Genomic DNA, 26,775 nt, shown 5'->3' with positions numbered 1-26,775 from the left:
TCCCTAAAGGAGTGAGGCAACATATTCTCCTAACCCTCAATATGGGATCAATATGGGATCCAGGGGCCCCAAGTAATATTTGGAAGAGGCTGTGGCACTCGTAGGAGCTTGGACAACCGTTTGTAACTTAAAAGCCTTTATGTGACTAGAAACAAATCCAATTACACAGTTACAGATGCAAGGCAAAACAGTCATTAAAACAAGTTAAAATCAAAATTAAAAGTCATATTATGTCCATAGTTACATCAGTCCATATTAGGATTGTTAGATGTCATCAGTTTAAGAAGAGGCATCACATGCGATTGTTGTTGAAGGTATTTGCAGACTTGGAGAAAGTCTTCCTTGAAGTGGAGATGTCCACTTTCACTGATGAAGAGAGGAGCATTCCACAGACCCAGCAGTTAGACTGATTATGGAATGCAGCGTAGGAGTGAGCCCAGGACAAGAAGGCATTGTCTTGAGGATCAAACGGCAGACTCAGGATGTTTGGAGTCAGCAGAAGTAAGCTCACATAGGTTATCAGGCCCATCTGAAAAGTACAAAGTCAGAGCATAGAAAGTAAAGACATAAAATGAAGTTACTTAGTTCTGGTCAGGGTGCCAACTCTTAACTCGAGTGTGATGTACCCACAAATCAATTCCTGGCACTTTGACAGCTGTGGGAGAAGAAAGAATAACCTGGTAAGGGCCTTCCCAGAGGGGCTCAAGGGATGGGCCCCCAGACCCTAATGACTTTATGAGGACCTGGCTCAAAAAGAGGCTTGCTTGACTCAGAGGCTGGGTCAGGAGTTGTCTCTTGGAGTTCTGTTAATGTCTGTTGAAAACCTGAGAGCTAAGTTACATAACTAGTTAATTCCAAGGCTTCAGGGTCTATAACAATGTCTGTGCGTAAGAAAGGCTTTCCATAAATGCATTCAAAGGGGGACAGTCTCTCCTTTTGGGGGGCAGTTCGAGTCCTTATTAAAGCTATGGGTAGGACTATAATGCAATTGTCCTGCGTCTCTTGAGTTAATTTGCACAGATGTTTGTTGATAATGTCATTAGCTTTTTCAACTTTTCCTGAGGATTGGGGTCTCCAAGAACAGTGTAAGAGATATTCTATTCCTAGACCCTTAGATACCCCCTGATTTACAGCAGCTTTAAAGGCAGAGCCATTGTCACTCTGAAGGCTCCATGGCAGCCCAAACCTGGGGATAATTTCATGGATTAAAATCTTTATAACTTCCTTAGCCTGTTCACTACAGGGAAAAGCCTCAATCCATCCAGTAAAAGTATCTACCCAAACTTGTGAGCAAGAATACCCATTAGCTTTTGGCATATGAGTAAAATCAATTTCCCAGTCCTCTCCAGGATACTTTCCACTTCGTTGTAATCCAGATTTTGCTAGCTTTTCAGTCTTTGGGTTATTTTTTTGACAAACCTCACACCTTTTGATAATGTTCTTTAAAGTTTTCATTACATTTTTACCTTCAAACAAACAAGAAGCCATTTGCTAAGTACTCTCTGCACCCAAATGAAAACTCTGCTGTAAACCCTTCAGAATTTTCCACTGAGCATTTTCAGGAATTATTAATCATCCATCCTCGGACTGTAACCATCCTTTATCAGTAATCTTTGCTCCTCCTTTCTCATGTCTTTCTAATTCTTCCTCAGTATACTGTGGTTTTTCCTGTTCCACAGGACCTGTCCAGATCAAAGGCGTCTGCAGTGAAGGGGTTTCCTAAAGTGCCGCTTTTCTGGCTTGACAGTCAGCCAGCTGATTACCTTCGGTACTTTACTCCCATCTCTGCTGTGCCCTTTGCAACGCATAACAGCTACTTCTTTAGGACAATATTAGCAGTTAAAAGTCTCTCGATCTCTGTGAAACGTTGAATAGGTTCTCCTGTTGCTGTTTTAAACTTTCTTTCCATATTGCAGCATGAGCATATAAAGTCAAATAAGCATACTTAGAATCAGTGTAGATATTTACCCATTGCCTTTTGCTTACTTGGATGCAATCTCAAAAACGACAGAATGATCTCTGTTCGTTTCCAAGGCAAACCATTCAATATCACGGTGATCCAAGTCTATGCTCCAACCAGGAACGCTGAAGAAGCTGAAGTTGAACGGTTCTATGAAGACCTACAAGACCTTTTAGAATAACACCAAAAAAAAGATGTCCTTTCCATTATAGGGAACTGGAATGCAAAAATAGGAAGTCAAGAAACACCTGGAGTAACAGGCCAATTTGGCCTTGGAATGCGAAATGAAGCAGTGCAAAGACTAATAGAGTTTTGCCAAGAAAATGCACTAGTCATAGCAAACACCCTCTTCCAACAACACAAGAGAAGACTCTACACATGGACATCACCAGATGGTCAACACCGAAATCAGATTGATTATATTCTTTGCAACCAAAGATGGAGAAGCTCTATACACTCAGCAAAAACAAGACCAGGAGCTGACTGTGGCTCAGATCATGAACTCCTTATTACCAAATTCAGACTCAAATTGAAGAAAGTAGGGAAAACCGCTAGACCATTCAAGTATGACCTAAATCAAATCCCTTATGATTATACAGTGGAAGTGAGAAATAGATTTAAGGGCCTAGATCTGATAGATAGAGTGCCTGATGAACTATGGACTGAGGCTTGTAACATTGTACAGGAGACAGGGATCAAGACCATCCCCATGGAAAAGAAATGCAAAAAAGCAAAACGGCTATCTGGGGAGGCCTTACATATAGCTGTGAAAAGAAGAGAGGTGAAAAGCAAAGGAGAAAAGGAAAGATACAAGCATCTGAATGCAGAGTTCCAAAGAATAGCAAGAAGAGATAAGAAAGCCTTCTTCAGCGATCAATGCAAAGAAATAGAGGAAAAGAACAGAATGGGAAAGACTAGAGATCTCTTCAAGAAAATTAGAGATACCAAGGGAGTATTTCATGCAAAGATGGGCTCGATAAAGGACAGAAATGGTGTGGACCTAACAGAAGCAGAAGATATGAAGAAGAGATGGCAAGAATACACAGAGAACTGTACAAAAAAGATCTTCACGACCCAGATAATCAGGATGGTGTGATCACTCATCTAGAGCCAGACATCCTGGAATGTGAAGTCAAGTGGGCCTTAGAAAGCATCACTACAAACAAACCTAGTGGAGGTGATGGCATTCCAGTTGAGCTGTTTCAAATCCTGAAAGATGATGCTGTGAAAGTGTTGCACTCAATATGCCAGCAAATTTGGAAAACTCCGCAGTGGCCACAGGACTGGAAAAGGTCAGTTTTCATTCCAAGCCCAAAGAAAGGCAATGCCAAAGAATGCTCAAACTACCGCACTATTTCACTCATCTCACAGGCTAGTAAAGTAATGCTCTAAATTCTCCAAGCCAGGCTTCAGCAATATGCAAACCGTTAACTTCCTGATGTTCAAGCTGGTTTTAGAAAAGGCAGAGGAACCAGAGCTCATATTGCCAACATCTGCTGGATCATGGAAAAAGCAAGAGAGTTCCAGAAAAACATCTATTTCTGCTTTATTGACTATGCCAAAGCCTTTGACTGTGTGGCTCACAATCAACTGTGGAAAATTCTGAAACAGATGGGAATACCAGACCACCTAACCTGCCTCTTGAGAAATCTCTATGCAGGTCAGGAAGCAACAGTTAGAACTGGACATGGAACAACAGACTGGTTCCAAATAGGAAAAGGAGTATGTCAAGGCTGTATATTGTCACCCTGCTTATTTAACTTCTATGCAGAGTACATCATGAGAAACGCTGGACTGGAAGAAACACAAGCTGGAATCAAGATTGCAGGGAGAAATAGCAATCACCTCAGATATGCAGATGACACCACCCTTATGGCAGAAAGTGAAGAGGAACTAAAAGCCTCTTGATGGAAGTGAAAGAGGAGAGTGAAAAAGTTGGCTTAAAGCTCAACATTCAGAAAACGAAGATCATGGCATCTGGTCCCATCACTTCATGGGAAATAGATGGGGAAACAGTGGAAACAGTGTCAGACTTTATTTTGTGGGGCTCCAAAATCACTGCAGATGGTGACTGCAGTCATGAAATTAAAAGACGCTTACTCCTTGGAAGAAAAGTTATGACCAACTTGGATAGCATATTCAAAAGCAGAGACATTACTTTGCTGACTAAGGTCCATCTAGTCAAGACTATGGTTTTTCCAGTGGTCATGTATGGATGTGAGAGTGGAACTGTGAAGAAAGCTGAGCGCCGAAGAATTGATGCTTTTGAACTGTGGTGTTGGAGAAGACTCTTGAGAGTCCCTTGGACTGCAAGGAGATCCAACCAATCCATTCTGAAGGAGATCAGCCCTGGGATTTCTTTGGAAGAAATGATGCTAAAGCTGAAACTCCAGTACTTTGGCCACCTCATTGGAAAAGACTCTGATGCTGGGAGGGATTGGGGGCAGGAGAAGAAGGGGACGCCAGAGGATGAGATGGCTGGATGGCATCACTGACTCAATGGATGTGAGTCTGAATGAATTCCAGGAATTGGTGATGGACAGGGAAGCCTGGCGTTCTGTGATTCATGGGGTCGCAAAGAGTCGGACACGACTGAGCGACTGAACTGAACTGAACTGAAAGCTCGGGTCAGAGCCACAAGCTCTGCTAACTGAGCACTGGTTCCCTGGGGGAGAGGTTTTGCTTCTAAAACCTGTTCAGCAGTCACCACGGCATACCGAACAAAGACCTGCCATCTGTAAATATTTCCATGTCAGGATTGTCTAATGGGGTATCCATTAGATCCTCCCAAGCTGCATAGTTTAAAGTTAGAAATTGGGAACAATCATGATCAGGTGTTTCATTTTCCTTCTCAGGAAGGAAAGTGGCAGGATTTAAATTTTCACAAACTTTAAGCTTAGTTACTAGTCCTCCTAACAACCGTGACTGATATTTAAGAAGCCTACTGTCTGTCATCCAAATATTAACCTTAGAATTTAAGATTCCACTCCCATCATGAGAAGGCAGTACAGTAAGGTTTCGTCTGTTAATTATTTTTAAAGCTTCAGGTGTTAATAAAGCCGCTGCCCCAATTACTCTTAGGCAGTGAGGCCACTCACGTGAAATTACATCTAATTCTCTGCTTAGATAAGCAATAGGTTGCTGGTGAGGCCCTCAGTGTTGTGTCAAAATTCCCAAGGCCACACCTTTTCTTTCAGACATTCAGAGTAATGTCTGTGCAAATAAAAGAAGAATGAAATATGACTAGATACTTACTATTATGGCTCAAATCAAATCATCAAGAACAAACACTGAACAATAGAGAAGATGTGTAGTAACAGGAACCCCCACTCACTATTGGTGGAAATGTAAAATGATATGCCTAGTTTCAGCCATGAAATTAAAAGATGCTTACTCCTTGGAAGGAAAGTTATGACCAACCTAGACAGCATATTCAAAAGCAGAGACATTACTTTGCTAACAAAGGTCCATCTAGTCAAGGCTATGGTTTTTCTAGTGGTCATGTATGGATGAGAGAGTTGGACTATTAAGAAAGCTGAGTGTTGAAGAATTAATGCTTTTGAACTGTGGTGTTGGAGAAGGTTCTTGGGAGTCCCTTGGACTGCAAGGAGATCCAATCAGTCCATCCTAAAGGAAATCAGTCTTGAATATTCATTGGAAGGACTGATGTTGAAGCTGAAACTCCATACTTTGGCCACCTGATTTGAAGAGCTGACTCATTTGAAAAGACCCTTATTGGGAAAGAATGAAGGTGGGAGGAGAAGGGGATGACAGAGGATGAGAATGTTGGATGGCATCACCAACTCAATGGACATGAGTTTGAGTAAACTCCGGGAGTTGGGATGGACAGGGAGGCCTGGCATGCTGCAGTCCATGGGGTTGCAAAGAGTTGGACACGACTGAGCGACTGAACTGAACTGATGCCTAGTTTGGAAAACAGGCAGTTTCTTAAAACGAAACCCATCCTTTCCACCCACTCCAGCATGTCCCTTTCTATTTCCCCAAATGAGCTGAAACTTAGGGTCATAAAAGACCTAATTATGAATTTTTATAAGAGTTTTATTCATGATTGCCAAGACTTACAAGTAACCAAGATATCCCCCAATAAACAATAGAGAAAATAATCATGAGAACATCCACTCAATGAAATATTGTTCAGTGATAAAAGGATATGAGGTATCAAGCCAAAAAGACATGGAGAAACCTTAAAATAAGATTGCTAAGTGATTATATCTTTCTGGAAATGACAAGACTATGAGAAAGTGAAAGATCTTTGGTTGCCAATGATTTGGGGTGGGAGGGGGAAAATAAGAGGTGGAGCACAAGGGATTTTTAGAAGAGCAAAAGTACAAGATACAGAAATGAAAGACATGTTATTTCCTAACATCAAAGTCCAGGCAGTTTATTGGGTGGGTCAAAAGTTCATTTCGATTTTTTGTGACATCTTATGGAAAAACCCAAAGGAACTTTTTGGCCAACCCCATAACACAGAGAATCAAAGCAATTTTACATGTAGATTTTAATGCATCAATATTAGCTCACTGAATGTAACAAACATACCACAGTCATACAAATTATTAAAAATAGGGCAAACTATCCAGAGGCACAGGGGGTTATGTGGGAATTCTGTTTAATTTCTCATCAAGTTTTCTGTAAATCTAAAACTGCCATAAATAAGTGTATTAGAAAAAAAGATAAAGACAGATGTATTAATATTGATCTTGGATGGTGACTGATAACTGGAAAAGGTCATCTTTCATTCAACTGATTTAAATTTATTTCAATGAGCCATTACGGTGCTCTTATGAGGCCTGAACCCTGAGACTTGGAAGAGAGGGTAAAACTCCACTGAATGCCGTGTTTCAGCAGATGTCCTGAGAAGTGAAATGAGTGCCTTGGTTACTATCAGCAGTACCTGGGGCTCTGATGTGGATAAGAGTGTTCTGGTGAGGCCTCAATATATATGCAGACAAGTGTTACCTTGATGTAGATCATGGGTATCTGGTAGGGAATAGATTCCCAGAATTCTTTTATCATCAACTCTTAGATGATCAGTCATCCAAGGGTTTGTATACACATGCTGTCCAAGCCAACTGCTGGTCAGGGCTAAGATGACAGGCTGATGTTGGGTCTGCTGTGAACCCTTGAGTCCCTTCCTTCAGCAGAACGTCCCAACTAAGACATGAAGAGCTGGATCACGTATGAATGTGGAGATAATCATTCTGAAGTCTATGAACTCTCCTTGCTCTTCACTCAGGGAATCCTAAGGAGCCCACAGGGAGCCTAGAGGTCTGGAAAGGAGTGACCTCCTTCATCACCTGGCACCTGGCAAGGGACCCAGGAGAGGGGAGGCCCCCTCCTCCTGCAAGTAGGTTATGGTGTGTGTTGGGGGGGGGGGGTGTCCCAGAATCAGCTGTATCTTGTCTCAGGGGAGTCTCCATAGCTGTGCTGAACTCTTGGAGTGCTGCTTACAGGCTCCAATTCATAACGAGAATCTGAATGAGGGGGTCCTATCTTCAGGGCTATCTGTTTCCAGCACAGCTCTGTCAGGAGGCATAATTGCAGCTTGAGTGCCATACAGTACAGGGCCAGGGCAGGACCTCGGTTAGAAGCCTGTGTACAGCTTCAGGCCTGACGGGAACCTCCAGAGGCAGGAACGGAGGTCTCTGAAGCCTCTACTGTGACTCAGGATCTGACAGCATTCAGGCACTAGGGGAGTGCCTGTCATCGGCTTGGGCTTTCGTGGGTTTGTTTTGTACTTTTCTAAGGGATATAAGTAAGGGATATTCCATAAGATGGTACGGAAAAGCCCAGATGAACATTTTGGCTAACCCAGTATTTTTTTTTTTTTTTTTCCCATCTTGTTGAATCGAGTGCCTACCATGTGCCTCCCACTGTGTCGGGCACAATAGTGATTCAACTCAACTGTTCTTTGTGTTGAGGTTTATTTATTTATTTTTTAGATGACTCCCTCATTCCCACAGTTGTTAGCATCCAAGGAATGGATTTGAGGTGCTCTGCCACATTCCCAGTGGGAGATGGCCATCTCCCCCCTGGCTAATGGGAAAGCCATTCTTGGACTCAACTGGTAGGATTTTGTCACTATCAGGAAGCCTCCGACTTGGGATGCTATTCCTGAAGAGTTAAGTGGGAGATGCCCTGGCATCCTGCCCTACGATTTTTCCTACAGCCCCAGCTTTCCTTGGTCCAGCCTGCTCCTTCACAGTGAAAGGGGGAACAGGGAGTTCTGGCCAGGACTCCTATAGCCCCCGACACAGTGGGAGCTCCCTCCTCTCAAGGGCTGAAGCTAAATGCCACTGATAGCATGCTACTCACAACGGGGGATGTCCTTCTCCACAAAGACCTCTCCGTCAGACCCCATCCTGAGAAGCGGTCTTCCTGAATGCAGTATAAGAGCCCTTTCCCCGGTCACAGGGGGCCTGGGAAGCCCAAGGGATGAAGGGATCCATCCACACCTGCTGCTCCTTGGGGCTGTGACATCATCTGACCTGGTTTTCTCCAATGGGCTGCCCCCCTGTCAGCGAGCTCCACTCACTCCGAGCATCCCCTCCTGGGGAAGAAAGTGAGAAGGGGTGAAGATTCTCCCCAAGGCTATTAAGCCTTAGATCACACATGCTCTGATCAGTAGAGGTTCTCTAACTCTGCTTAAAATAATTTGAATCAGGAAAAATCGCTTCAAAGTAAACAATTCTATTGAAATGGTTGATAGGTGCCACAGGAATGCTTAAATGGCAGCTACAAAAAGAAAAGAAAAAAATTAAAACAATCCACAAAGAACTTCTAAGTAGGCACTTGCTACAAACTTCAGACTTACAAATACTTTGGGGGTGTTAGGCAGTCAGAATAGGAAAAGGAGTCCAGAATGTCGGTGGCTAAAAGACAAGGAAGGGAAGAGCCCACTAAAATAGAGCAAAGGAAGGTCGGAAGATCGGAGAGAGAACCTCAGGTAAAACAAACAGCCTCCATGCTAGACCAATTTACACAGGGCAGACTCAGGGGAAGGAGAAAAAAAAAAACATATAAAAGGGGGAGCCAAAACTGGGCCAAGGGGCCTCTCTTCTCTTCGGGTCTTTTGGGTTGGCATGCCCTTACAACTGGAGGATGTATTTTCCTTTACTTTCTAAATAAAACTGAGTTAAAACTGAGTTGTAACATGGAACTGTAACACTGGTCCCTCTGTTGCTTCAAATTTTTGTTGCAACAAGACAGACCTGAGGAAATAACAAACTCCCCCTACAGGGGCAAGAGAGTGGGAGGGGTTTATGGAGACAGGAAACTCCACAACAGCTTAGAGGGTCAGAACTCTGTATCTGGATGAATATTAGAGAAGAGTTTCTTCATCCGAAAGGATGTGAAAGATCTCTTGGCCTCAGAGTGGTACACACAGTCCATGGCTTAAACTGAGTGTGAGAGTAATTTAAATATCCCTAAGAAGAGCTGAAGAAATCCATTTCACACTTTTGCACGACTTCAAGTTTACAGTGCCTGCAGTTTCCACCCCAAATTAGCAGACCCCCAAAGACATGCATTCTGCGGAGAAGGCACGACTTGAAATGCTATTAAGGAAAATTGCTGCTTTTGAATGGGCCAGGTGGCCAGACCCCATTCTACAGCCCATCATCCCTCAGACACAGCAAGCCAATCCAGGAGGGAGGGAGCAGGGGAGGCAGAGGACGGGTGAGAGACACCTGATTGCACATTTTCTCACTTGCTGACTCATTCAGGAGATTCTGGAGCCTGGGGCAAGGCAGGGCTTTCCCGAGGGAGCGCGTAACTGTGCCTTGATAGGCAGTTGTTTGTTTTTTAATTCATTAAAATGTCAGCTTCGTTCTGAAATCTGTAGTTTACTTCAAGATAATATCTTGGAGGAAGAAAGGAGGAAGGGACAACACTGCATGACACATGTTCTGGTTTCATAATAAAAAAGTATTGGTTTATAAAAGGAGTTCACACAAAGGATAATCAACTACACATAACGTGTAGTGCTTTTCAAATCGTAAGCATCAAAGCGATCTTTGATGCCTTCTTCCTCCCTGAGGCTTAGGAGATAGTCCTCTTGGAGCAAGGGAGGCAGTAAGTTCACAAATGGTCCTTCTAGGTTGGAAGGAATTTGGTCCTCAGTCTGCTGTAAAAGGTTGGCCGGGGAGGCCAGAGGAGAAAGGTTTGTCATAGAAATCAAGCAATCACTATGTCCTGAGTTGGTTGAAGCCAAGTCTCGGTCGATTGCTTTCATTGGACTGTGTGTTTCAGTCTCTTCTGGACACAAATAAACCTCAATGTGTCCTTGGGTACTTGCCAAATGTATTTATAGGCTCTCTATTGGGTCAGGCACTTCAAGTCATGTTTCTGGAGGGGCTTTCACAACTATTAACAGTTTGGTCTTTAAGGCCACTAATTTTTCAAATATCTTGATATGTAACATAGCTAACCTTTGATTCTCTGAATCCTCAGTTAACAGTTTGAGGTCCAGGGTGCAGCTCTGGTTCAGTTCATCTAATTTCTTCTCTTCCTGACTGAGCTCAGTCACTTTTGACACCCCTTGACACTGGGCCTGTATGCCCCTGTTCTCAGCTAGACTGCAGCCCATCCACTGCATGTTGTTTTTAGACTTCTTAACGAGCTGGATGCCTTCCAGGACGCTGGTGATGTCATAAATCCTTCTCTTTTGCACTTTCAGCACCTCTCCTGCCTTGTTCAAATCTGAGACCCCATCAGGTGACTGGCTCAGTAGTTGAATGAACTTCTTGGTGAGCAGACCAAGGGATGTATCATACCGTGCTTTTTCTGAGGGAGATTCTGGAGTCTTGGGGCTATCTGGACTTCGGAGTGCAGCTCTTCCTTTGTCCTTGGGGGTTTTTTAACCATGTGAGAGTAGTGCTGATCGCTTTCTTCTAGCTCCAGCCTGCGTTCTGCCTGCTGCTGTAAGGGCGTTTCCGAAACCAGCCTGGCTCGGGGGCGGGGCGGGAGGGGGGCAGGTGAGCGGTGCCGGCTGTAGAGGGGGCCCGGAGTGCGGAGCAGACCCGCGGTGCCGGGCATGGACGGGCGCCCGCGGAGCGGGGCGGTGGTGCTGTGGAGAGGAGCTGTGGTGCTGTGGCCGCGCCAGGGGCGGGTCCGAGGACGCCGGGACGGTCCCATGCCAGGGAGCCGGCGAGCAGGAAGAAGGGGGTGCCCCCTCTCCCCATCCAGCGCCTCCTCCCGCCGCCCCCGCCGCCCCCTTCTCCCCAGTCACAAGCGCGTCCTCCGCGCACGTGTGCTAAACGTCACCGGCGGGTCCGGGGGAGGCGGGACCGGAACGCGGCTGCCCCGCCCTCCGTTGCCGGGGGGCGGAGAGGGGGACAGGGCGGGGGAAGGAAAGGGCGAGGGGAGAGGCGGGTCAAGGGCCGGCCCCGGCCGGCGAGGAAAGCTCAGGCTCTCGACCACCCGGGCACCGCCGCTGCCACCGCCGGGATGCGCCCAGGCCAGGCACCCAGCCCACGAGCCCCTCACCCCCAGACAGCCCACAACCCGGCCCGCTGAAGAAGATCCTTGAAAGTCCTTCGGACAGCAAAGAGATCAAACCAGTCAATCCTAAAGGAAATCAACCCTGAATATTCATTGGAAGGACTGATGCTGAAGCTGAAGCTCCAATACTTTGGCCACCTGATGCAAAGAGCAGACTCACTGGAAAAGACCCTGATGCTGGGAAAGAGTGAGGGCAAGAGGGGAAGAGGGTGAAAAAGGATGAGATGGTTGGATGGCATCACTGACTCAATGAACATGAGTCTGAGCAAACTCTTCCGGGAGATAGTGAAGGACAGGGAAGTCTGGCCGTGCTGCAGCCGGTGGGTTCGCAGAGTCCAACACGACTTAGTAACTCAACAACAACAATATGTAAAATTGGCCAGTGGGATGGAGCTCAATCCAGTGTCCTGTGACAACCTAGAGGGGTGAGATGGGGGTGAGAGATGGGAGGAAGGTTCAAGAGGGAGGGCACGTATGTGCCCTCAACATCATATGTTGATGTATGGCAGAAACCAGCACAATATTAATATTGTATAGCAATTATCCTCCAATTAAAATTTTAAAAGACAACAAAAGGCCAGAATAGAGAGGGAGAGACAATGAGGAAGTAAAGCAAAAAGGGCCATCAGTCTTGCAAAACATCTCAGGGAATGGCTAGCCTTTGGAATCGATGTGTCAATCTCTTCTTTTCACAGGAGGCAGAGTCAGATTATCTCCCTGTGATCTGAACAAACGCCCTTTGGCAGGGTCGTCTGAGACAGGCCATTGAAAGTGAAAGTGTTAGTCACTCAGTGTCCGACTCTTTGGGACCCAATGGACTGCAGCCAACCAGGCTCCTCTGTCCATGGAATTCTCCAGGCAAGAATACTGAAGTAGGTTGCCATTTCCTTCTCCAGGGGATCTTCCCCACCCAAGGATCGAACCTGGGTCTCTGACACTGCAGGCAGACTCTTCACCAACTGAGCCATCAGGGAAGCTTATGTGTCAATTTGAAGAAAGAGCAAGTACAGATAAGAAGATGGCTCGGGCCAGACCTGTCAGGAACAAGGTTTTTGAGTCCTCCAGGGGTCAAGGGCTTGTCGTTATGTATGATTATAATAACAAAAGCAATGAAAAGCAAGTCAAATGAACACTTTTAACATGGAGTCAGAATTGGCTTCTCCTGCAACATTGGCACCAGAAAAGGTTGAGTGATTCAGACCTCCTAACAGAGAGCCAAGTGCTCTAGGATTCTTCAGCTTAAGTACCTAATGAGTGGGGGTGGTGCAGGGATGGGTAGAAGGCTCAGAGCAGTCAAGGACCAAAGATGAAAATGCATCAGGCCCCTTTACTGCAGAGGGGAGTTCACATTTAAGTGTCTGCTTTTCTTAAAAGGTGGCACATTTCATGCCTGGCCACACAACCTCACACCAAGCCCTTGACCCCTGGTGGACTCAAAAACCTTGTTCCTGGCAGGTCTGGCCTGGGCCATCCTCTTATCTGTACTTGCTCCTTCAAACTGAACCAGGAATCCCAGGGCAGGAGGAGCTGCTGCTGCTGCTGCTGCTAAGTCGGTTCAGTCGTCTCCGACTCTGTGCGACCCCAGAGACGGCAGCCCACCAGGCTCCCCCATCCCTGGGATTCTCTAGGCAAGAACACTGGAGTGGGTTGCCATTTCCTTCTCCAATGCATGAAAGTGAAAAGTGAAAGTGAAGTCGCTCATGGGACCCCATGGACTGCAGCCCACCAGGCTCCTCCGTCCATGGGACTTTACAGGCCTAAACGCAATCTTAGCCAGGAAAAAGTCTTCTATCATAGGGTCGCAAAGAGTCGGACACGACTGAGTACTAAGCACAAAAACAATAACAACGCAGCAAAAGTGACAGGCACGAGGGTCTGGGCTCACCTCACCTCCCGCAAGTTGTCACTTAGGCCCAAGGGGCGGGGCTTTGGGATCTGTCCAACCAAGAGGACGCTGAGGCAGATGGGCGGGGCGATGTCCCGCTACGTGGACTTCCTCTCTTTTTCGCATTGCGCAAGTTTCGTGTTCTGTCTGGTTCACTGGCCTGGTCATTCTCGTGCATCTTCCGTCGCTCTGGTGGTTGTCTCTGGGAGGGACTCAGACAGTCCCAGGAGACCTGGAAATGGTGAGTGTGCTGACCAGGGCATCGGACGCCGCGGTAGGACTAGTGGGAATCGGCGGAAACCCGCCATTTTGAACTGGCCCCTCGTGTTCACCCCTGGAGTGTGCAGATACGCTTTTTCTGGGGCTCCGCTCGGATCGCAGTCCCCTCGGGTTCTCAGCAGGGCTGTTGGCCAGCAGCCGGGTCCCCGGGCGTCCAATCTTATCACTTCCGGAAGAAACTTCCGCCCCGGAGCCTCTGCCCGCTGGCTCTGCGCCTGCAGACCCTCTTCTCCCCTAGATTGTGCGCTGACCACGTGCACGGTCTTCAGGAGACAATCGGGACTGTCCAGGGTTCTGTCGTGGGATTAGCTGTTGTCTGAGGGGTCCCAGACCATCTTTTCTGCAGGAAGGAGAGGGGGAGCGCCGGGTTTCCTCTGAGTTTTCCGAATATTTGGGAAGTGGACTCTTAAAATTGAACACCTTAGCCCTCTAGAGCAGCTTTGTAGGACTGGCAATGAATCATGAAATTTCCAGATCGCTCCCTTCATTCTCAAAGTCGATTTTGCCTCTCGGATTCAAATTACTTATCAGCTGTTTGTCTCTGCGGTGCATTTAAACACAAGCAATGTTCTAACTGTTCATCCTGTTTGCGGAGTCGTGGATGGCATATTTTCACGGGGCGGGGCGGGGCGGGGCGGGGGCGGTCTGTGAATATTTTACCTGAGGCGCAAGCCGCGAAAATAACCACTGGGAAGTAGGTTGTATGAAATCCTTTCCGTTCCCGATTTTTTCTTTTCTGATTGAGAACAGATATCCTATTAGTTCTTCCGTGGAGAATTTTTTTTTTTTTAATTCATCTATTCATTTTTGGCTCTGCTGGGCCTTTGCTTCTGCGCGGGTCCTTCTCCAGTCGTGGAAAGCGGGGGCCTTTCTTGGCTGCCTTGCTCGATCTTCTCATTGCAGTGGTCACCCCTGCCGCCTCGGAGCAGGGGTCTCAGGGCAGGTGAGCTCAGTAGTTGGCTCCGGTCTCTAGAGCACTGTCTTAGTAGGTCCCCCGCATGTGGGATCGTCCCAGAAGAGGAATGGAACCCATGTCTCCCGTCTTTACCTCTGAGCCACCGGGGAGCCCCCCTAGAGGGTTTTTTGAAAACTTTTCTGGATCTACCCTGTCAGTCACTATGTTAGCTCCCCTTCAAAAGATTTACTCCTTAAGTTTCTTTTTTTTTTTTTCAATAGTGTAAAATGTATTTGATTAATAGAACCTGGTAAGAGCTAAGAGAGGTTAATTTCAGGGGGTAATAAATTCTAGTATTACATTCCATTTGTGAAGAATTTTTGATTGTTTTTTATTCCCTGAGTGAGTATGGTGACTTATTTTGGACTGTACTATTGGTTGATTTCAAATGGCATTATAGGATTTAGACTTGCAGACTAAAAGTATTCAAGTATGATTAATTATGTAGAAAAGAAACTTGCCCTGGAAGTATTAATTGATATATATTTTCTGAAAGGAAGAGATACTTGGGGTTTTCTGGGTAGAGTAGTAAAAGTGACTTGTAATTTTCTTCTCTCATTTCCACATAAACATTAGGTTTGAGTAATTTTCCTGGATTAGTCAGACAGAGTTTGTATATTTAAAATTTCAGTGGTGGTAGAGAGCCCTTTAAATGGAGAGCAGAGCCTGAGGTCAGTGTTTTCAGGCTAAGGCCCCCTTGGCGCCTTCAAGGGGAAGTACTTGAAGGCACTCATATGCTTGGAATCATACCGTTTATAGCTTTGTCAGATTGACTTCTTTTAGTTAGCAATATACTTTTGAGCTTTCCTGGTGTGTTTTCATAGCTTGATTTCTTCCCTGGTGGCTCAGTAGTAAAAGAATCCACCTGCCAAAGATTGAAAGGGATGACTGAGGAGGAGATGGTGAAGGACAGGGAAGCCTGGTATGCTACAGTCCGTGGGGTCACAAAGAGTCGGACACGACTGAGCAAGTGAACAACAGTTTCATCATATGGATATACTGCTGATTATTTGACTCTTGCAAGATATCTTGCTTACCTTTCAACTCACGACAGTTGTGAATAAAGCTCTACAGGTATTTATGTGCGGGTTCTGTGTGAATATGAGTTAACCTTATTTGGACAAATAACAGTGTGACTGTGGGCCTTAATTTACATATTAAGAGTATATTTGGTTTTGAAAAAAAGCTCCTGTCTTCCATGGGAAGGGTACCAGATTCCATTCCCCTCATCTGAGGACATCCCTGGTGGCTCAGTGGTAAAGAACCCACCTGCCACTGCGGGGGATTCCGATCTTGGGTCGGAAAGATCCCTTGGCGTAGGAAATGTCAATACACTCCAGTATTCTTGTCTAGAGAATTCCATGGACAGAGGAGCCTGGCGGGCTACAGTCCATGGGGTCACAAAGAGTCTGACTCACTTAGTGACTACACTTTCACTTTCATAATTGCTTCACAATGTTACAATTCTTCTGTACAAAAACATGAATCAGCTATATGTACACATATATCACCTCCATAGAAGAGATTTTTTTAAAAAAATTTTAATGGTGTTAAATTATACTTTTTTTTTTCTTTTACAGACCTTGTGTTTGTTGTTATATTTGAAAATTCATCACCAAACCCAAGGTGACCTAGATTTCATCCTATGATATGTTCCAGAAGTTTGTTACTTTTGAATCTTAAAAAACGTTTTCTCATTTATTTACGTATTATTTGGCTGTGCCAAGTCTTGACATGTGGAATCCTGTTCCCTGACCAGGAACTGAATTTGAGCCCCCTGCATTTGGGAACATGAAGTCTTAGCCACTGGACCACCAGGGAAGTCCTACTTATGCATTTGACATTTAGATCTGTGATACGTTTTCAGGGCTTTTTGGTGAGATTTATAAATCCTGTGTCTACATTTATTTTGTTTGTTTGTGTGTTTTTGTGAATATCCATTATTTCCAGCCATATTTGTTTAAAAGATTTTGTTTGAATTGCCTTTCCTTCGTTGTCCAAGTTCACTGTGGATCTACAGGAGAACAATTGATTTTTTCCAGTCTGGGGAACTCCAGTTATCTGTTGTTGGAGAAACTTTCAGATGTTTCACAGAGATAAGTGAAGTGTAGAAAGTATTAGTCGCTCAGTCATGTCCAGCTGTTTGTGACCCCATGGACTGTAGCCCGCCAGGCTCCTTTGCCCATGGGATTCCCCAGGCAAGAATATTGGAGTGGGTAGCCATTTCCTTTTTCAGGAGAATCTTCCCAACCCCGGGATTGAACCCACGTCTCCTGCATTGGCTGGCTGACTTTTTGACCATGTGAACCACCTGGGAAGCCCAGTTATGCCCTAGAGAATAAATATTTGCTTTTACCTACAGGATTCATGAATATCTTCTTTCACCGTGAGTAGATATTCCCTCTGTTACTTATTTGTGATTATAAGTGGGCGCTGGATTTTACAAAATCCTTTTAAATGTTCATTTCCCTCTCTGTTCCTTTCTGATACTAATAATTTCTATCTACCCTTGTAGTCGATTGACTAGATGTTTATCAGTGTTATTAATCTTGTCAAAGATCTGGCTTAAATTTTTTTCTCCTTCAATTATATTAATTTCCTTTCTGATTTTTATAATTTATTCCACTTTCTTTGTGATTTTATGCTCTTCTCTTTGTTGTTTCTTAAGATAAATGCTTGCATTATTGTTTACAGATCTTTGTTTTTTCTGAGTGTATTTGATGATGGCATAATTTTCTCTGTAGATACTGCTTTTGCATCATCCCACAGTTTAGCTCTACGTAAATTTTAATTTCTCTTGAGACTTCTTTCATCCCATTTATTGTTTAGAGATATGCTGTTGGATCTCTGTGTGTTAGGGGATTTTCCAACTCTTGCTTGTATTGATTGCTAGAGGAATGCCTTTGAGTTCTAAGAACATAGTTTATATAATTTTTGTTCTTTCAGATTTCTTAAGTTTTTTGTTTTTGTTTTTGTTTTTTTAATACTAGTTAATTGTTTTTGGCTGTGCTGGGTCTTTGTTGCAGACGGGCTTTCTCTACTTGTGAGTAGGGGCTACTTTCTAGTTGCGGCATGCAGGCTTCTCATTGCGGTGTCTTCTCTTGTGGAGCTCAGGCTGTAGGTGTGGGTGAGTTTTAGTAGTTGTGGTGGCGCACAGACTTAGTTGCCCCGTCATCATGTGGGATCTTCCTGTACCAGGGATCAAACCTGCGTCCTCTTCATTGGCAGGTGGTTTCGTAACCGCTAGACCATCAGGGAAGCCCCTTAAGTTAGTCTTATGTTTCAGAAAATGTTCTGTCTTGTTGAATGTTCCATGTGTATTTGAAAAGAATCAATTTTGCTTTCGTCACATTGATCATTTCTTAGATTACAATTAAACTGAGTTGTCTCATGGTGCTGTTCAATTCAATTTTTTTTTTTAGTTGTTTTGTACTGGGATATAGCCAATTAACAATGTTGTGATAGTTTCAGGTGAACAGGGAAGGGACTGAGTCATACATACACATGTACCTACTCTCTTTTACGGAGAAGGCGATGGCACCCCACTCCAGTACTCTTGCCTGGAGAATCCCATGGACGGAGGAGCCTGGTAGGCTATAGTCCATGGGGTCGCTAAGAGTCATGACTGAGCGACTTCACTTTCACTTTTCACTGTCATGCATTGGAGAAGGAAATGGCAACCCACTCCAGTGTTCTTGCCTGGAGAATCCCAGGGTTGGGGGAGCCTGGTGGGCTGCCGTCTATGGGGTCGCACAGAGTCGGACACGACTGACGCGACTCAGCAGCAGCAGCATTCTCTTTTAAACTCCCCTCCCATCCAGGCTGCTACATAATACTGAGCAAAGTTTTATGTGCTATACAGTACGTCTTTGTTGGTTATCCATTTTAAATATAACAGTGTGCATATGTCCATCCTTAACTCTGTCTCCTCCCCTCAACCCTCAACCAGAAACTCATTCTGAGAGTCTGTTTCTGTTCTGTAAGGAAGTTCATTTGCATCATTTCTTTTTAGATTACACGTGTAAGGAATATCATAAGATACTTCTCCTCTGTCTGACTTCACTCAGTATGACACTCTGTGCTGCTGCTGCTAAGTCACTTCAGTCGTGTCCGACTCTGTGCGACCCCATAGACGGCAGCCCACCAGGCTCCCCCATCCCTGGGATTCTCCAGGCAAGATGACAGTCTCTAGGTCCATCCGTGTTGCTGCAGATGGCATTATTTCATTCTTTTTAATGGCTGAGTGTATATGTACCCCATCTTCTTTATCTGTTCCTCTGTTGATGAACATTTAGGTTGCTTCCATGTCTTGGCTATGGTTAAACAGTGCTGCAATGAACATTGGGGCACATGTATCTTTTCTAATGGTGTTTTTCTCCAGATAATTGCCCAGGAGTCCTCCCTGCCTTTTTCATGTCTTGCCTTATATAGTCTGCCACTTTGTTGCTATGTATGTACATGTGAAAGACACTTTTTTGGAGAATGGACCTTTTAATCATTTTGTCAGGTTTTTTCTAATCTCTGTGTGTCTGTTGGTCTTTAAATACTTCAGTCCATTTGGTTCTTGCTTGTATTTTTTTGTTTTCCTGAAAAGAACTCCAAGTTGATTCTAGTCTTTGTTTCTCTATATCAAAAGTATATTTCTACCTTCTGACAGTATAGTCTCTTTGCCTTTTTTTTTCTCTATTTGATTATAATACACTTTCATCTCCATTTTAGGTGTTTTCATTTTTCTTGTTCAACTGAGATTCATCATTGGTATTAGGAAAATCTTACCGGTTGTTACTTATTTTTATCTCTCTTCTCCTTCCGTTATTTTCATCGTGTGTATATAAGTCTTCTGTTAAAGAAGGTCATGTGAGGGTCCTGGATATTATGTTCTATATATTTTTTTTGTCTTTATGTGAGACTCTGGTGAAACAGTTTTTTGGCAACAGGCCCTAAGAACAGAATATTTGGGGCACTTTTTAAAAGTCACTTCTTTTCTCTTCCATTTTCAGGACACCAGTTTGCCCTTTGAATTGGTGCTCTCATGACTCTGGGAGGACTTGTTCATTTCAAGTTTTTTATTCTCCTCTTGTGACATGGAGAATCATGACTTCTAAATTCACAAATCCCAGACTAGATTGTCATCTGGCGGTGGCTGTAGTGGCTGCTTGGGAAACCCCCAAGAAATCAGAGACACCCCATGGTTTTAAAGCAGTACGGGGTCTAGGACGGGATGCCGTCCTGAAATTGTTCCTGAAATTGCAGGATGGAGACTTCATGTCCTTTTGAAGGAAGCCAATGATGAAAGTCTTACATCTTTTATAATTATGAGAAAACCCACCATCAGCGTATTATGGACAAAGAATATAGGCTCAGTAGTTGTGGCCTACGGGCTTAGTTGCCCTAGGGCATGTGAGATCTTCTCTGACCAAGGATTGAACTTTTGTCTCCTGTTTTGGGAGCTTGTTCCTGAAATTGCAGGATGGAGACTTCATGTCCTTTTGAAGGAAGCCAATGATGAAAGTCTTACATCTTTTATAATTATGAGAAAACCCACCATCAGCGTATTATGGACAAAGAATATAGGCTCAGTAGTTGTGGCCTACGGGCTTAGTTGCCCTAGGGCATGTGAGATCTTCTCTGACCAAGGATTGAACTTTTGTCTCCTGTTTTGGGAGCTTCCCTGGTGGCTCAGACACCAAAGAGTCTGCCTGCAATGCAGGAGATGCGGGTTCAATCCCTGGGTCGGGAAGGACTCTGGAGATGGAATATTCCAGTATTCTTGCCTGGAGAATTTCATGGACAGAGGAATGTGGTGGGCTACAGTCCAAGGAGTTGCAAAGAGTCAGACACGACTGAGCGAATAGCACTCCTGCATTGGCAGGCAGATTCCTAAATACTGAACCACCAGTATTCATAAACCCTGTATTGGAATATTACTTTTAAAAATATATATAATTTAGGAACCAGGAATGTCTCTAGTATTATTGCTTCTTCCCCATAACTGAGGTCTAAGTTTGAAATTGCTTCCTACCTGCATCAAGTTTTTTTTAATAGAAAAAAAGGAAAAACAGACTCTGTGATAATTATTACACAACTTAAAGGCAGTGCTTCTGCAAAAGAGTATTTATATTCAGGCAATGGCATGTGATTTCTTCTAAACATTTGGAGGACCTTGGGACAGTATGGCCAGCTGGGCTTTGTCAAAAGTTTGAGTTCTGCAGGCCACCTGGGCACTGATGTTAGGTGATAGGACTAGAAAACACCATCCAGTTTTTCGCTGCATTTTTATTCATTGAAACCTCATGCAGTCTGGATCCTCTACCCCCATGGGGCACTGTAAATTGTAGACCATAAGGAAGAATATGAAAGAATTTTTTCGCAAGAACTAAATGGTTCCTAAAATGGTATTTATTTCATCTGCATAGGATTTCTAATGTTTCCCTACGTTCTCTGGCTCTGCTATGATCGTGATATGAGTGACACTGTAACCACAGAAATGAAGTGTAAATGGTTTCGTTTCTTCATGATCCTGTCAAATTATTGAGGAAATGTGGAGAGTAAGTTTTTCGTGATCAAGTCATAGAATAACTCTTTATAAACAACAAATTAGTATATCACCCTCCTATATATGGGATGTGGGTATCTAGTGCTGTCTCGTGCATCTTACTGTGTACATATTGTGGGTGTTTTAGGACTCTTTGGCCTTTGAGGACGTGGCTGTAAACTTCACCCTGGATGAATGGGTTTTACTGGATTCCTCACAGAGGAAACTCTACAGAGATGTGATGCGGGAAAACTTCAGGAATATAGTCTCAGTAGGTAAGAATGAAGAATTCCTTCGCTTTGTCAATTAGAGAGCAAGTGTTTCTTATCCATCTGTACTGTTCAGAGATGTAGAATGTGGAAAGGGAGGACACTGGTAAAGAAAGTAGGGGGAAAAAAAGGAATTCCCTGGGAGTCCAGAGGTTAAGTATCAGCACTTTCACTGCCGTGGCCCTGGTTCAATCCCTGGTCAAGAAACTAAGATCCCACAAGATGTACAGGGAGGTGAAAAGAAAAAAAAGAAACTGGGTGGTGTCAGAGTTCATCATGGGCATAACATTCTATAATGTCTAATACTTTGGGATCTTTTTTCTGGGTCTGCATTTCAGAAGCCAAACAGGAAGATCATGACATTGAAGATCAGGACAAAAACCAGGAGAGAAAATTACGGTGAGCCATAGGTACAGTACAAAGCATGTCTCATGTGAGAATCTTACGAAAACCTAAAAGGAAGCAAACAAAATAAATAGCTCCATCTTCAAATCTAGTTGTTTTTAGAAAATGTCTGCCTCAAATTTTCTTAAATGTGATATAAATGTTCTGTGTTTGAAATACAGTTTGTGTGCAGTCAGTATTCATAAAGCCTATATTCGAATATCACTTTTTAATAGAAAAGGGAAAGTCCTGTTAACAGCATTCAGTTTATTTGACTTCTACCAAGTCTCACAAGATAGAAAACCTCACTATTCGTATAAATCATAATGAAGACAATAAATATAATGTTATTAAGAAAAAAATCATTAGTAGTATTCTCATGATTTACAGAAATCCCAAGGCAGAGAGACACTCTGAAAAGAAAGACATTAATTCCTCTGAAGAAAGCTTCAACCTTATTCCAACTCCCAATGTGAAGAGAACTCGTGATATAAAACCCTGGGAATGCAGAGCATGTGGGAAAGTCTTCATGTATCATTCATCCCTTACTAGACACATGAAATGTCACATTGAAAACAGATCAGGAGATCGCCGAAAGTACCGTGAGAAGGTGTATAAATGTAAAGAATGTGGAATAGCATTCATTTTTCCTAGTGCTCTGAAAACCCATGAAAGGAGTCACACAGGGGAGAAACCCTATGAATGTAAGGAATGTGGCAAAGCCTTCGCGTGGCACACAACTTTTCGAAAACACATGGGAACACACACTGGAGATTTACCTTACAAGTGTCAGAAATGTGAGAAAGCATTCATTTATCCCAGTCACCTACGAATGCACGAAAGCACTCACAAAGGACATAAACCCTATAAATGTACAGAATGTGGAAAAACCTTTGAAAGTCCTGAAACTATTGAAATACATGAAAGGATTCACAGGGGAGAAAAACCTTATGAATGTAAGCAGTGTGGTAAAGCTTTCAAACGCTTGAGGTCCTTCCAGGCACACAAAAGACATCACACGGGAGAGACACCATTTGTATGTAAAACATGCTCTAAAGTATTGAATACTGCCTGGTCACTTCGAAATCATGAAAGAATCCACACTGGAGAAAAACCATATAAGTGTAAGGAATGTGGTAAAGCCTTCTTATTGAATGTAACCCTTCAGAAACACATGATCACGCACACTGGGGATGGACCTTATAAATGTAAAGAATGTGAGAGAGTATTCATTCATCCCAGTTCTTTTAAAGTACATGAAAGGAGTCACACTGGAGAGAAACCATATCAATGTGACCAGTGTGGTAAATGGTACCGGTATCCATCATTTTTAAAAATACATCGAAGGACCCATAGTTGACAGGGGGGATAATTTGAATGTTTGGGAATGGGAAATAAAAGGGAAACCTTCTTTTCCACTTATGTTGACATGCATGAAAGAATTCACAGTGGACAGAAACCTATCAATTTGATGGAAATGTCAGAAATCTTCCGTTTGTGTCTCAAAGACCCACGAGACTACACACTGGATGGAAATCATATAAAACGTGAAGAATGTGGAAAAGGCTTTTCCGATCTTAGTTTCTGGATCCATAAAAGGATTTACTAGGTAAAACCTTGTTTGTAAACAGCCTCAGAAATACTTAAATTGGCTGGTATCATATATGGAAAAACTCCCATGGAGAAGATGTGTAAATGTAAATAACATGAGATAAATTGATGGAAAGTAATCCATACTTAATGTTCCAGAAAACCTTCAGCATGAAAGAGTTGTTTTATTTTTATTTATTACTATTTTCTTTTGACCTCAATTTGGGACATATAGGATCTTAGTTCCCCAACCAGTGATGGAAGCCATGCCCCTGCAGTGGAGGCACGTTGTCTTAACCACTGGACTGCTGGGGAAGTCCCAAAGGAATTGTTTTTAAAATTTATAAATGTGTTGTGTTTACTAAAGATCTTTCTTCAAGTTTAATCTTAAATGGTGGATTTCTACTCATTTCAGAAAGGAATATTAATGTCAGTTATTTCCGTAAGTTATCTTTCAACCACAGTACATAAGGTTTAAAGGTAGTATTTTTTCCTTTACTCAGATAGTGATTTTTTTCCCCTCTTTGGGTGTAATAGAAAAGGATAACTTTGTTTCTTTGCTAGGCAAAGGGGGCCACAGTGGGCTAATGCCCTCAAAACCATGTGTTCCCACTTGGGGAAGAGACTGAGAAAGTTTTATAGTAATTGTTCAAAGAGGTTCACTTCATGGACATTCTTCTGACGGTTGGGGTGGTGAGGCAAGTTGGAGTCAGCATCATCAACCTGAGGTCCAACTGGTCTGGGGTCTACCTGTTTGTGGGCAGTATGCCCTCCTTAATCATTAACTTCTCCCACCTGAGGGAGTTTCAGTGTCTGAAAAATAGCTCAAAGATAGTGTTGTGTGTGTTCATTGATGGGGAATCAGAACCTTGTCCCAAGGCTGCTCTTGACTTTATCCCTGGTCTTGCACTCCCTCCCTTCCCTGATTAACAGCTGCTTGCCTCAGCCCACTGGAACTCAGGGAAGCTCATGGAAGCTGAGTGAAGGCTGTTTCCTGTAATCAAAGAGATGGACACAGGAAAGCCTTGTCCCCAGGAGCCCCACAGGGTCCGGCTCAGTATCAGTGTGGCAGTTCCTAGATATATAACCTATTATATATATTGTACCCTTTTTTATGGGCTTCCATGGTAGCTCAACTTGTAAAGAATCTGCCTGCAATGCAGGAGACCCCTGTTCAATTCCTGGGTCAGGAAGATCCCCTGGAGAAGGGTTAGGCTATCCACTCCAGTATTCTTGGGCTTTCTTGGTGGCTCAGACAGTAAAGAATCCGCCTGCAATGCAGGAGACCTGGGTTCAATCCCTGGGTTGGGATGATCCCCTGGAGGAGGGCATGGCAACCCACTCCAGTTGGTGGTGGTGAGTACAGGAGCCTTTTTCCATTTCCATTCTATTAATCACTTGGAATTAATATTATGTATGGCTAGGATGTCAAAGAGTATTGTTGCTAAGTCACTTCAGTCATGTCCGACTCTGTGTGACCCCATAGACAGCAGCCCACCAGGCCCCCCCGTGCCTGGGATTCTCCAGTCAAGAACACTGGAGTGGGTTGCCATTTCCTTCTCCAATGCATGAAAGTGAAAAGTGAAAGGGAATGCTACTAGGTAAATTATGATTTTTCCTGTTTGTTTTTTCTATTTCTGACTAATTGAACAGACTGCTTGCATGCATGCGTGGGTGCTCAGTCATATCTGACTCTTTTTGACCCTTTGGATTGCAGTCCACCAGGTTCCTCTGTCCATGGAATTTTTCCAGGCAAGAATACTGGAGTGGGTTGCTATTTCCGATTCCAGGGGATCTTTCCAAACCAGAGACTGAACCCATGTCTCTTGCATCTCCTACATTGGCAGGTGGACTCTACCAGTGCACCACCTGGGAAGCCTGAATAGACTATGAGACTTGTTTTAATCCTAAAGATGTCAAGTTAGAGACACCTTGCCTGTGAATAATATTAGAACCTAGACTTTCTAAAATCTATCCTCTTTGTGGTTCCTTGTTAGCATTCACCAGTACCTCACCTGTGTATAATTTAAAAGCAAATATAAAAAAGACATTGTTCAGATATTAGAGCCCCCACCCTGGGAGACAGACAGTTACATAGGAGCTTCAAGGACAGCATCTTCCAGCTTATTTTCCAAATTCCGTGAACTTTTAGTGAAGAGTATCATCAACACCAGCAACCAGTGTTTGATTTCCATTTTTATACATGTATAGTTTCCCCCAATGTCTTCATAGCTTCCACATCAAAGATCCAGCAGTTTGAATTTTTTCTGTTAGACTTCCTGTGTCCACAAGGTAAGTATTTCAGAGTTTTCTGGTTGGGAATGTCCTCTGATTCCACCCTTCCCTGGATTATATTTTTGTTTCTCTCCTACATGTCCGTTTTGCTTCTTTAGTGCGTTGTACAATGCCATTCTTATTGTTTCCCTGTAAGAAGAATCATCTTCCTTCTGTCAGGAAGGCTGTGGGTGTTTCCTGTTACTTGTAGCTGAACATAAACCTTCAATGTGTTTTTTATTGTATTTTCTGTTCGAATTTTTTGTGAAACAGGTTTTGTCATTTCAGATATTATACCGATATTCTGAACTGTTCATTAGCCAACAAGTTTGTTTTTCATGTCCTCAGAGAATAAAGTACCCATTGAGAAAAACCGTGCGTTATTCCTCATTTAATCATTTATACAGTCTTGTCAGTTTTATCCTGTGAGTACAAGGTCAGCTACTTTATCTTTGGGTCATTTTCTTGCTTTTAGTTACAGTTTTCCTCATGAAACTAATTTCTTACTCTTTTTTTTTATTGGCTGTGCTGGGTCTTTGTTGTTGCACCTGGGCCTTCTCTAGTTGCGGCGAGCTGGGGCTACTCTCTAGTTGTGGTGTGCACACATCTCATTGTGGTGCTTTCTCTTGTTGTGGAGCACAGGCTCTAGGGTGCGTGGGCTTCAGTATTTGTCACACATGGGCCCAGTTGCCCTGTGGCAAGTGGAATCCTACCCGACCAGGGACAGAACCTGTGTCCTCTGCATTGGCAGGCAGATTCCCAGCCACTGGACCACCAAGAAAGTCCCTCATTTCTTCTTATCTGCACAAGTTAAAAAGGTTGTTTCAGTGCCATCTTGCCTGCAACCTCTAAGATGATAGCTCTAGTCAGATTCTAGAGTGAAGTAAATTCTATTAAGAGTAACATGGAAACTTACATTCAGTTCAGTTCAGTCGCTCAGTCGTGTCCGACTCTGCGACCCCATGAATCACAGAACGCCAGGCCTCCCTGTCCATCACCAACTCCCGGAGTTCATTCAAACTCATGTCCATCGAGTCGGTGATGCCATCCAGCCATCTCATCCTCTGTCGTCCCCTTCTCCTCCTGCCCCCAATCCCTCCCAGCATCAGGGTCTTTTCCAAT

At 43.8% G+C, this 26,775-nt stretch overlaps 1 protein-coding gene and 1 pseudogene across 1 annotated transcript; one reads left to right on the top strand and one right to left on the bottom strand.

The window, feature by feature from the left end:
• Positions 1-6,001: 6,001 nt before the first annotated feature.
• LOC121819571 (transcription factor E2F3-like) lies at positions 6,002-11,116 on the bottom strand (annotated as a pseudogene).
• A 2,355-nt stretch (positions 11,117-13,471) lies between these two features.
• On the top strand, positions 13,472-26,026 carry LOC105610483 (zinc finger protein 709-like). The gene is made up of 5 exons (XM_015095813.3): positions 13,472-13,608; positions 21,018-21,149; positions 21,285-21,411; positions 21,744-21,804; positions 22,180-26,026. The coding sequence occupies exons 2-5, from the start codon at positions 21,141-21,143 to the stop codon at positions 23,147-23,149; spliced, it is 1,167 nt and encodes a 388-aa protein (XP_014951299.3). The 5' UTR covers positions 13,472-13,608; positions 21,018-21,140; the 3' UTR covers positions 23,150-26,026.
• The last annotated feature ends 749 nt before the right edge of the window (positions 26,027-26,775 follow it).

This window comes from Ovis aries, chromosome 5 (assembly GCF_016772045.2).
Source record: "Ovis aries strain OAR_USU_Benz2616 breed Rambouillet chromosome 5, ARS-UI_Ramb_v3.0, whole genome shotgun sequence".
NCBI classification, from domain to species: domain Eukaryota; kingdom Metazoa; phylum Chordata; class Mammalia; order Artiodactyla; family Bovidae; genus Ovis; species Ovis aries.
The sequence above is the reverse complement of the archived record's forward strand: the minus strand, read 5'-3'. Positions and strand labels throughout refer to the sequence as shown.

Coding starts and splice junctions, on each gene's coding strand:
- LOC105610483 (XM_015095813.3), top strand. Junction 21,412..21,743: donor CAGGAATATAGTCTCAGTAG/GTAAGAATGAAG, acceptor TCTGCATTTCAG/AAGCCAAACAGGAAGATCAT. Junction 21,805..22,179: donor AACCAGGAGAGAAAATTACG/GTGAGCCATAGG, acceptor CATGATTTACAG/AAATCCCAAGGCAGAGAGAC.